At 42.7% G+C, this 12,240-nt stretch overlaps 1 protein-coding gene across 2 annotated transcripts; it reads right to left on the reverse strand.

Annotated features, from left to right (window-relative positions):
- Positions 1 to 464: 464 nt before the first annotated feature.
- Positions 465 to 9,648, reverse strand: LOC309328184 (1-acyl-sn-glycerol-3-phosphate acyltransferase alpha-like). 2 transcript variants are annotated; one of them, XM_081838228.1, is made up of 6 exons: positions 9,350 to 9,648; positions 7,823 to 7,956; positions 6,052 to 6,221; positions 5,288 to 5,383; positions 3,383 to 3,464; positions 465 to 3,021 (listed from the first exon to the last, which is right to left on the reverse strand). In XM_081838228.1, the coding sequence occupies exons 1-6, from the start codon at positions 9,529 to 9,531 to the stop codon at positions 2,867 to 2,869; spliced, it is 819 nt and encodes a 272-aa protein (XP_081694354.1). In that variant the 5' UTR covers positions 9,532 to 9,648; the 3' UTR covers positions 465 to 2,866. The 2 variants fall into 2 exon arrangements, with proteins under 2 accessions (XP_081694354.1, XP_081694353.1); XM_081838227.1 differs by having other exon boundaries at positions 6,052 to 6,227; positions 9,350 to 9,630.
- Positions 9,649 to 12,240: the final 2,592 nt, after the last annotated feature.

The following is a 12,240-nucleotide window of genomic DNA, read 5'->3' on the forward strand; positions in this document are numbered from 1 at the left end:
GGCGCTGGGCGGAAGGTCCGGTGCCCTGCCGGAGTCAAGGGCCACTTCAAAGTGGTGGACAGCCGCCTCAAGAAGGACATGAGAGCCCAGAAACGCAAGGAGCAGAAGCCAAAACACCAGCAGTGGAAGAAGTGAACCATTTTGTCCTGCCGCTTTGTGGTTGCTAAGCGAGCATGCCTCTTGCCACCCTTGAACATGTCAGCATCTCGAACTGCCCCCAGAGTCTCCAAGTAGCAGCTGACCAGGCTTGTTGAGATGTCACATGAAATTTCAGAATTCCTGGCGCTTGGTTTGGTGGCTGGTGGCGTGAACTGTATGTGCATTGGGACAACGTTGCTTGGGCGCATTTTCTTGCTATCCTGTCCCACTTGCAGCTCACCAGGCATGTCTGTGGAGAGGCCTCTTCATGAGTTACCTCCCTTCAAGGTGTCTGCCCTGCATGTTTGGTTATTAAACTAATTCCGACTATTCTCTGGCTGCTTTTATTTTTCTTGTCAGCAGTGCTACAGTAAACTGGGATACTTAACAGATATGGAATCCTTTAATGACAACAAAAGCCCTCCAGGCCAGAGCTACAAAACTTTGGTTGAATAGTGAATTACGCAGTGGGCGCAGATATATTTCCTTTCAGAGTCATAGGGTGTTCCTTGTATTGCATCAAAGACAAACATCCCTCTCCCCATTGTTCATAGGATTGACTTTCCCATTTAAAAAGATGTGGCACAAGATCCCAGGCATGTTGGGAGTAGGTTCCTTAACGGATCAAGCTATTCAGGGGCTTTAAAGCAGGTGTGGGGAACTTGTGGCCCATTATTATCATAGATCTTTGTTTACATGTCCTTTACCAGCAGGCCCCAGGTCAGATTATAGCAATTAAAAACTGATTCCACGTGCAGATTTTGAAGTCTCTGGCTGTGCTTCACAAATTCCCACATTTGCTCTGCATTTGTAGAATAGTTTCACAGCATTCCCTAGCAAGGATGGTCATACTTGCCACTTCCACCTTTCACTCACGTCATTGGCACCAGACTGAAATCTCCATTGGCAGGCAAAGTTGGGCAATCTCCTGCCCGTTTGCTTCAGGTTCAAATCCAGACACCACCTCCCATGCTCAGCTAAGAGATCTTCCGATGAGAGCGAAGCAGGCTTAACCTTGCAGGAAGTCCCCAGCTTATGTCATTCAGGCACCTTGGACTGCTGCAACATCTGGGCAGATGATTGGATGTGGCAAATCTCAAAACAGGTTGTGTTCACCTGATGCATTCAGGTCAAGTTCATAAATAAGTACGGTAGAATCCATTTGTTATGATTTTGAATGACAAAATCTGATATTGAAGAAAATGTATAATTTATTGTTGGAATGGGAAACCAAAGATGAAGAGGTCAAATGTGTTATGATTAAATGGGCACAAGATTTGGGACACAATATTCAAATGAAAGACTGGGGGAAATAATGGAAAGTCGAATTAAAATTTACTGCCTGTACAAGTTTGAAAGAGAAGTATATGAAAATGATGTAGCGATGGTATTTAACTCCTGTTAAAGTTGCAAAAAGGTATACAACTAGTTCCAATAAGTGCTGGAAGTGTAAAGAGAAAGAAGGTATGTTTTGTCATATGTGGTGGAATTCTAAAGTAATAAAAAAAAAACCTGGTAAATGACATATAATGATTTGAAGAAGATGTTTAAAACAACTTTTGTTAAAAAACCAGAAGCATTTCTGTTAGGTATAATAGGACAGGAATTAGCAAAAGAGCGGAAGAAGTTGTTTATGTACGCAACAACGATGGCTAGGATTCTCCTAGCCCAAAAATGGAAAAATGACAACATATCAACGAAAGAAGAATGGCAAGTCAAACTTATGGAATATGCAGAAATGGCAAAAGTTACAAAAAGAATCAAAAACAATGTCAATGAAGATTTAAAAAAAGACTGGGAACCTTTTATATTGTATTTACAGAAATACTGTAAAGAAATGGACTCACTAGCAGGGTTTGATTAAACACTTACAAGCAAGAAAACAAGTTTAAAGGTCAAGAAACAATAATATGGAATGTAATTGAGTGTAAGATGTAATTATGAAAATTTGGTATAAAAATGATAAGAATTTTAGAGCATTCAGATACAAGATCATAAAAACAAGATAACAATTAAACAGAAGTAGTAAATATTTAAAGAACCAGAAGGGGAAGTTGAGGGAAGTGATGGAGAGGGGTTTTTTCTTTTTTCTTTTATATGATAAATGTTATATTGTGTTATTTGACTGAAAATTAAATTGTAAAACCATATACATATATGAAAGAACAAAATCTGGAGAGAGAAGGACTCCACATCTTGCTCTTTACCGGGTTACAGGGCAATAGCAGTTCCTGAATATAGGAGAAGATTAGGGTGTTGGATTAGGATGTGTTCAAATTCCAACTTAGTTATGAAGCTCACTGGCTGATCTTGAGCTAGTCACCCATCTCCCAGCCTAACTTACACCATAGGTTTCTTGTGGGGATAAAATGAAGAAGGGAAGAATCTTATATATCACATTGAGCTCTTTAGAGGAAAGGTGAGATATTAATGAGAGCTAACAATAATTGCAGAATTGCTGGGTGACAAATCAGAGCAGCCTTTCCAACCCTAGGAATCTCAGCCCAAGGTAGCATGAGTGACTGAATAGTGGAACTATCAGACGTTTCAATAGTGCTGCTAAATAGAATTGTTGTTCCTGTGAGCTGGAGCGATGCCTGGATCATGGTCTTAGTTGGGTCTGGGTGGAGTGAGGCGTTTCCTCTGTCCTCTTCTTTGGACTGAAGCAAAGTTATTGTCTAGCTTCCTGGTTGGTGGGTCCTCCCAGGCTTCCTTGATAAAGAGGCCCTCACTCTCTGGTATCTTTCTCTAAAACTATGTGCTCATTGATCTCATTGAAAGTATCCAGCATCTGTTTCCGTGTGCTGTCAGCAAGTGCAGGGACATCTTCTGGGCCAAGGCCTCGTGTTTCTATCTTGGGCAAAATCTGGATGATCCACTTATCTGAAGGTGGCAGGGAGCAACAGAGAGAAAGAGAGACAGTGCAACTTAATTCTATGCTGAAATTGCCTTGTAAAGTCTATGCCTTAAGCAGTGGTCTATACATGAGTATATAAAGGAATAATTTTTAAATAAATTTCAGAACAGGTCCAAAATGGCAGTGTTGTACAGAGGAGGAGAAAGGAGTGGCTAAACACCCCCCTCCCCAGAAATAAGTCATATAGTGATTAAGGTAGTAATTTTTATACAGCATTCAAATTCAAAATAAAGCAAGTGGAAAAGGCTTTCAAGCAAAATATACATTCCCACTTCACGTTGAAGTATATAAACCAAATAAGCAAGACTGTGATTTAGACTCACTCACCTCTACAAAAAATGGGCCTCTGGCCATCTTTCAGGTTGGGGGGTTGTTGATAATACGAGGTCACAACAGGGATTATGGGGATCTGTGTATCAAAAAATAGTGGGAAATTAAGAGACCCAGAAGGCGCTAAGCAACGTTTTAACAGGGAAGGTGAACCTACAGGGATGGTCTTGCCTTTCAGAGTTTGACTCTTACCTGAGGTGGAACAAGGGTTCTATTTGGGGCTGACCCAACCAGAGCCAGCCCAAGACAGTTTGGTGCATGAGGCAAACCACCAGCTGGTACCCTCAGCCCCGCAGAGAAGAAGGGGCGAGTGAAGATCAGGCGCAGGAGAGGAGTGCATTGGAGCTACCTTTGAGGGGCCGATGTCCTTTATTCTCCCAATAAAATATTTGAGGGGGCTGCCCTCCTGCAAGTTGACAGACATTGCCATTCAAATGGTGTGTGTGTGTGTGTGCTTCGTCTTGTAATCAATTATGTCCTCCCCAATATTTTTTTCAAGTTGGCACCCCTGGTGGTTGGGGCGAATAAAGATCTACATTGGGAACAGGGTGGGGAATCAAATCAACCTTACCTGACAGGGGTGAAGTGGGAATCAAAGGCCACTGTGGAGGGCAAAGGGGCCTGCTCTGAAGCACTGGGCGGCACACATAATTTCTTCCCTAGGGATTGGAGGAGAACAGCAGCACCTCCTATCTGACAAGAGGCGACATTGCAGGGAGCTACCAAGAAGGTGGCAGATGTCGCCAGGGTTCGAAACTCCCATTGTTCTAGGCACATTTTGGGACAGGGAATTTCATTCGCACAAGCAGTTTCTGAATTCTGGGCGCAGTACTGCGCCGAAGATTTCAGATTAAAACTACAGAGTGGAAGGAAAGGACCTTTTTCTGCCTCCTCACTTCCCTGAGGCCAGATCTGCTGCCCCTGGCGAGAGCCAGTGTGGTGTAGTGGTTAAGAGTGGTAGTCTCGTAATCTGGGGAACCGGGTTCGCGTTTCCGCTCGTCCACATGCAGCTGCTGGGTAACCTTGAGTTAGTCACACTTCTTTGAAGTCTCTCAGCCTCACTCACCTCACAGAGTGTTTGTTGTGGGAGAGGAAGGGAAAGGAGAATGTTAGCCGCTTTGAGACTCCTGAAGGGGAGTGAAAGGTGGGATATCAAATCCAAACTCTTCTTCTTCTTCCTGCCATCTGAGGTGGTCACCTCAACTTGCCTCATGGGTGGGCTGGCCAACCCACCCTCCCCTCCCCCCACAAAATATTGAAATAATGGCATTGAGCCCAACAGAAAGAAATGCCTCCCACTAGCTCTATAAAACAGATAACGGCCAGCTTTATCAACAAAGTTCTTTCTCCTTGCCCTCCTCCACCTCCTCTGCAACTGCAGCTTATAAATTAAGAGCTCCAAGGCACCACGCCAGCCACTCCTGGTAGTATTATGTTTGGGAAACCTAAAATCTCATGACTGCACAAGTGTCCCGCTAATGCTTATCCCTTCCCTCTCACCCCCAAAGCAACCCAGGGGTATGAAACTTTATCCTTGCTTTAGGGAGCCCCCATCATTGTTTGTTTGACATTAGCCCTGCCCACTAATCTCCATCATCTCACATCTATTTGCATGGCTGGCAACCGCCACACAGTCTTTAATTGACCTAGAAGCAAACAGGAATGTGGAGGTGAGCAAAACCCAGCGCAGCTATTAGGGTTAGAAAGGGAAAGAGAGAGACTCTCCATTTGGTAGGCATTTTGATAAGTCTCTCAGATCGGAACTGTGACAAATGTTCAGGAATGGTAAAGCTGAGTGATGAATCACGTTTTTCCACCAAAAATGTAGTATGATTGACTCATGGAAGCCCATGAAATCCGCCAGCATGAGACAAATATCTATTTCACAATTCACACGTTTACCTGAGCCTTCACAGCCACACTGAAGACTCCTCGCTTGAAGGGATGTAGTGTGGCCGTCCGGTTCCTGGTGCCTTCTGGATAAACCCAGACCCTCAGCTGCATAAGAAACGGGCAAAGAAAAACGGCCACAGATTAAAATGTGTCCACGGACCACATCTTTGGAGATCACAGTGAAATATTATTATTTCCTCACTTTTTCTGGTGTATTTTGGCCTGTCACTCAAGCTGCTAACAGTCTAGCTGGAAACCAGTTAGAAAATATGAGACCGCATCAGGACTGAGGATATGCCTACCCTGAATGCCCTTCTGCCCCCAGGAACGGCTGCAGTTCCTCAGCAGGGCAGACTCTTTTCTCCTTTGTTCCCTGGGGCGGATGGCTCCACATTCTCCTTATAGTCATGCATGGCACACATCCTTTCTTTACTCACCCACCTGGCAAAATCCTCTTCCAAATATCTGGTGTGCAGAGCAAAATATTTCACCACCCCAGAGCCCAGGAAGCTGCCTTCTACCAGGTGAGGATCTCTCCAAGGGCGTGGGTACAGAAACCTCCCCACCACATGCTGCTACTTAAATTATTATTTCTCAGCTGGAGATGCCAGCAGCTGGAGCCATTGTGTTTGCAAAGCATGCACTCTACCCCCACCCCAAGCAATGGCCCCTCCCAGGGGTTGCTGCAGTCTCATAGGGTCCCTTTGACTCCAGTCATCCTTTCCCAGCTACTCCCCTCCCAGAGCTGCACCCCTCTCTGCATGTGCTCTCACGTTCTGCTGCAGCAGGGTCCTTGTGATGTGATCCATGGTGTCCCTGGCTGAGCTCTTATTATTGCGGTCGAGAAGAATGAATTTGCCTAGCCAGCAGACGATGCCCACCGGGCCCATGTACTTCAACTCCTTTTTGGAAAGAATCACACAGCGGTCGGGAAGTACCTCCGCTATTCCTTGGAAAGAAAGAAACACTTTCTAAATGGGGCTTTTGTGGTCACTTGCATTCTGACATGTCATTCCAACATCCCCAGGTGGAGAAGGCTTTGTGGCTAGAAATTATTCTTTCTGAATTTACCCTGCTCCTAACCCACCTTCCTGGACAAGCATTCAGCTTTTGTAGGGGAAAAAGGAATTCCAAACATTGCCATTCGCCAGTGCTATTTTCCTATAAAAAGAGGTGCCAGAACTCACCATGTTTTTTTCTTATTTGCATGTTTGTTTGTTTGTTTGTTTATTGTTTAAATAATACAGAAAAAAACTAAACATCAACAAAAAAGGAAGAAAAAAGATTGAAAAAAATATTAAAATATTAAAAAAATAAATATGGATACCAAATGGTTGAGATATTATGACTTATAGGAAGAGGAAGGTTATAAATTAAGACCATTTGAGCAAATTAAAGATAAGTTAAATTGATTACATTATCACCAGATTAACGAACTGTATAAACTGGATAAGAAAAATGGTTTTGCCTGGGAAAAATCCAAGTTGGAGATGGAGTTGTTAGATACTGAAGGTAAAAACTTATCTAAAATGTACAAGCTTTTGCTTGAGTGGCATACGAAAGATGAACAAGTTAAATCGGTGATCATAGATTGGGCAAGAGATTTAGGACATAATATAATGTTTGAGGACTGGGAAAGATTGTGGAAGAAAGGGGTGAAGTTCACAGCATGTACTTTGTTAAAGGAAAATATTATGAAGATGATGTATAGATGGTATTTGACTCCTGTAAAATTAGCAAAGATGTATCATAACTGTGATAATACATGTTGGAAATGCAAAGAAAAGGAAGGAACATTCTTTCATATGTGGTGGACCTGCCCCAAGGTGAAAGACTTCTGGGAAAAGATTTATAATGAATTGAAAAAAATGTTGAAATATACATTTACAAAGAAACCAGAGGCCTTTCTTCTTGGAATAACAGGTTCAGAATTGCCCAAGAAAGATGTTAATCTATTTTTGTATGCCACAACTGCGGCTCGTATTCTGTTAGCTAAAAAGTGGAAAACTCAAGAATTACCAACAGTAGAAGAATGGCAGATGAAGATGATGGATTTTATGGAGCTAGCCGATCTAACCGGAAGAGTCCGTGACCAGAAGGAGGAGGAACACCATGAAGAATGGAAGAAATTTAATGATTATTTAGCTAAATTTGTTAAGCTAAAATAACTGGAAATAGCGTCCAGATACTCAATGGGCTTAGGATTGTACTTATGTTAACTGACAAAATAATATGTTTAATACAAGAAGGAAAAGATTTAAAGATGTTAACGTTTAATTTAAAGGGTATTAAAATTGGGATTTGGAAAACCGTTATAAGGATATGCAGTGAAATTCAACTAAGGGGAAACGAGGAAGTCATTTTACAAAGTAAATAACTGTTCTTTTCAATAAGGTTAGGATTTATGTTTGTTATGTTTTGTTTGTTTTATGTTTTTGTTTGTCGTTGATATTGTAAAAACTAATAATTTTTTTGCAAAAAAACCAACCAAAACCAAAATACGTTTCAGTGCAAAATTGCGAAAGCCACAGGCTAGCAACATACCCAGAACATCGAGAATGGTCTGATGGTTGGCAACAACCATATACGGCCCCTTGGTATTCAGATTCTCGGCGCCATGAACTGTGATCTTGACGCCAAGTAAATATCTGACTTGCCGCATCACGAAGCAAAGAATCCTGCAGGGGGCAGAAAACAGGCAGGCAGTGTGGACAAGGAACTGCATTTATTTGTGTGTTCATACCTTGCCTCCTAAGAAAACTGCTGTGTACAAAATACAATATAAGAGATGAATTACTGGGAAGAAGGAAATACAACCTCCTCCCTGCCACCTTCAATTGTCACAACTCCCACTTTGCTGTTGAATCTCTAGGTCACCCAGCAGGTCTCTGAGGAAATAGTCCCAGCCCAAAAATGGCTGCTAAAGCTGCCGGTTGTTAGTCTCTCGCAGACTAAGATAGAGATGGGGACCCTGTGGCTTTTCCTTGGTGCTGGACTCCAAATCCCATCAATCCCAGCCGGTGTAACCAATGGTCAGGGATTGTGGGAGCTGTAGTCCAGCACCCCCATGCTGTAACCTTTCGTCACAGGAGAGCTGCTCCAGCTTCTTGATAATTTTGGTTTCCTTTCCAGCCCTTTTTCTATTTTTTCTATTTAAAATTTTTTAACATATAAAACACATACATATGCAGTGGTACCTTGGGTTACATACACTTCAGGTTACATACACTTCAGGTTACAGACTCCGCTAACCCAGAAATAGTACCTCGGGTTAAGAACTTTGCTTCAGGATGAGAACAGAAATTGTGCTCTGGCGGCACGGCAGCAGCGGGAGGCCCCATTAGCTAAAGTGGTACTTCAGGTTAAGAACAGTTTCAGGTTAAGAACGGACCTCCGGAATGAATTAAGTACGTAACCAGAGGTACCACTGTACATTTACACAATACACATACACAACACACTCCTTATTTTCATAACATAAAACATACCTACATTATTCTATATAATACTTACCTATACTGTACATATCAACATACTTACACACTTACCCGCCATGGACACCCACCAAGTGACTTGACTTCCAGCCGTTCTTGTTACGCTACTTTATTTTTCCAACTAGCTTAAAATTTATCTTAAAGCCAGCTAGATGTCCAAATTCATTTATACATTCTATTGCTCTTGGGATACATTCTATTGGATTTTCAGTAGTGATGATCAAATTGTCCGCGAAGGCTCTTACTTTATACTCCCCCCCATCACAATCCCTTTTATATTCTCACCTCTTCTAATTTTATTCATTAATATCTCTAACACCAATATAAAGAGTAAAGGAGATAAAGAGCATCCTTGCCTAGTTCCCTTTCCAGCACTTTTTCTAATTCCACCATAACTTTCTTGACTGGTATCAACCAGAATGGGATACACAGTATTTCAAATGATTATCCTGTTCCCAAGCATCCCTGGCCTGTTTCAAGAGGAACAGGTAGATGTGCCTGGTACCGAGTACCACCTTGTTCCCAGAGATGTGCCCATCCCAAAAAGATGCGGGTACAGCCAAGGCTGCCTACTCACTTCAAGTTTTCCACTCTAGACCCCCTGATTAGAGCTACCCAAGGGGACACTAGGATGATCATGACTAACATCCAGCCATAGAAAAGCACCATCTTGCAGTAGACATCACTCCTTTGGGAAAAGAAAAGGACCCCAATTAGCAAGACGATGAGTAAAAACAGGGTCCACTCGAACAGCTCCATGATGGTGCCAGATGAAAGCAGAGCAAACGTGGAGATTTGCAGCCTTGAGGAAGATCAACGAGTGCTTTTATATTCTTAGTGTTGCAACATTCAAAGCAGCTGAACATCCCAGGGTGGAGAAAGGGGAATGGCCTTCATACTGATACTGCAAATATCCTAAGTCCAGGGATTTGTGGGAGTGTCGTGTGCAAGATTATTGAAAGTATTGGTGTAGGAGGGCCAAAGCACACTGAGTCAGTCTGACTTTGTATCAGGATTTTATCCAGTATTCTGACCAAAGCAATTTGTATTGAGTTTAACATAGTTGCTTAATGGGGTGAATATTTTGCTTCAGAACGTTTGAAAAACACAGGGTCAGGGACACTTCTGCAATGTTTGGGTCGTTTATGACAATCTGGTGTCAGTTTCCAGTGTCTTATAATGATGCAGTGCACAGGAACAGAACTGTAGTCCTGGACCCTTTGTGGATTTGCTTGAGTATATTACGGAAATGTATGTTTTGGATCTGGCCAGAGGATGCACATCTTTCTGGTTCGTTCATGTAGGGATTAGAGGGGCACTGTTCCTTGCACTGGGACACTTTGGTTTGGGCTCATCCAGATTTCCTTTGGCACAGGTCTTGGCTTTAAAAACGCCATGTTGTTGTTTGGTCCTGGGGCTTTTTCCAGGAAAACCTGCACTTTACTGCTGAATCGGAGCAAACAGCACTTGCCGATTGCTCTAAAGGTAAAGTGCAGGTTTTCCAGGGAAAAGCACGGGAGGGGGGACCCTGCTTGGATAAAATATTTCGGGGGCCCAAGTAAGCGCCGTCCTGAAAATTGATCACATAATGTGCCTGCACACACCATTTTAATGGTGTTGCCCATCAACTTTGGGAAGGTCCACCCCCCTCAAATATTTTATGGGGGCACATGCGAAGGGACCTTGGCCCCGAGGAGTTGGCTCCTATGTTAGCAACCCAGGAACGTTGCCTGAATAGAAGGAATCGGAACACCCATGCCAGTCCTAGACAAGAACCTAAACAGATCTTGGCAAGTGTGTACTCTAAGTGTCCCAAGACCTGAATCTGGTTGTGTGATTTAAAAATAAAAAGGGCGTTGCCCTTTTTCTGCCCTTTTCCCAGCTGTACAATATCATTTTTAAGGTGCTGTGACCAGAGCTGGACAAAGTCTATCAAATGTGGTTGCACCATAGATTTGTATCAAGGAATTATGATATTGGCTGTTTTGCTTTCCATCCTTTTCCTTGTTATTCCTACCATGGAATTCACCCATGTATTGGCCATTTGATTATGAGCTGGTTTTTATAAAGTTATATTGTAAGTTGCTTTATACATGGTGCAGATTTTTTTTATATATTCATAGGCTACCTTGACTTGATTTTGCATTTACCAGACTATTATTATACATGTAAGCATGGCCAATATAGAGACTTTTCTGTGTTCAAACTGATCAAGAGTTTAGGAGTTGTTCATTTTCACCTGCAATACATTTTAATCGGATTAGACTACATTGTGTTATCAAGTGTGATTCATAGCTGAATGTTCCTGAATTTGTTTATCAGAGAATCTGGAAACACCTGGAGGTGGTAATGTATATCTATAGTTAATATGTTGTAATTAAGAATTGCATCCTTTTAAAATGGAATAAGCTTCCCAAATGAAGCTTATAGAGGGCAGTATAGAAAATCAATAAATAATAATGATTAAAAAGTAAAGGTAAAGGACCCCTGACCCCTGGCGTTTGTCTGCAGCCAATTTTTCCAGGTCATGTGTCCAGCATGTCTAAGCCGTTTCTGGCGCAACAGAATACTGAAACCAGAGCAGCACATGGAAACGCCATTTACCTTCCCACCGGAGCGGTACCTATTTATCTACTTGCACTTCTTGGGGGGGGCGTGCTTTATATCAGAGGTTTTCAATCTTTTTGAGTCCATGGCTCCCTTAACCAACTACATTATTTCTGCTTAGGATTCGAGTTAAGTCTAAGAATGGAAAATAACATAGCGAAATTGACTTGCGAGGTGGTGTGTTGTTCGCTAAGAGATTGAGTGGTTGGGGGGGAGGTTCGTTTAATTTCATTGTATATAGGTTGTACAATGACAATAAAGGTATTATTGTTATTATATGTCACCCCTTGCTTGCAGAGCTGGCAGCCTCTCACCCCTTTTCGAACACCCTCCCTTGGGGAGAGTCCCCTCAGGCTCCCCTCCTCTTCCCTCTCCTTGGGAGACCTCCGGGCAGATGCTGCCACCATCACTGGTCTCTGAGCTGCCTCCCTCCCGTCCGAAATAGAGGTGCCACCCAGAGGTACCATTTGCTTGCGGAGCTTATAACCAGGGCTGCTGCAATAAACAGCTGTACAAGCGTTTGGGAGGCAGAGACATGAGAGGGAATCAGAAGAGGGAGGGAAGGAAAGAGGGAGAGAGGCCAGTGTTGCCTGCGGCACCCCTGACTATCATTCAAGGCACCCTAGGGTGCCAGGCGGCACACTGGTTGAAAACCACTGCACTAAATTGATGGTATGGTACAAATAATAGGGCTTATAAAATTATCAGGGAAGGAATTATGCCAGTCCTAAAAAGAGATGTAAATGACAAACATGACAACACATTATGTAGCACACTGTGTTGGTCACAATAAATTCTGCATGTAAAACTCATTGCAAGTAATACTTCAACACATTTTCTCAATGCTAAGAAATTCAAATA

Source organism: Podarcis erhardii (assembly GCF_964252035.2).
Source record: "Podarcis erhardii genome assembly, chromosome: 13".
In the NCBI taxonomy this organism is placed as follows: domain Eukaryota; kingdom Metazoa; phylum Chordata; class Lepidosauria; order Squamata; family Lacertidae; genus Podarcis; species Podarcis erhardii.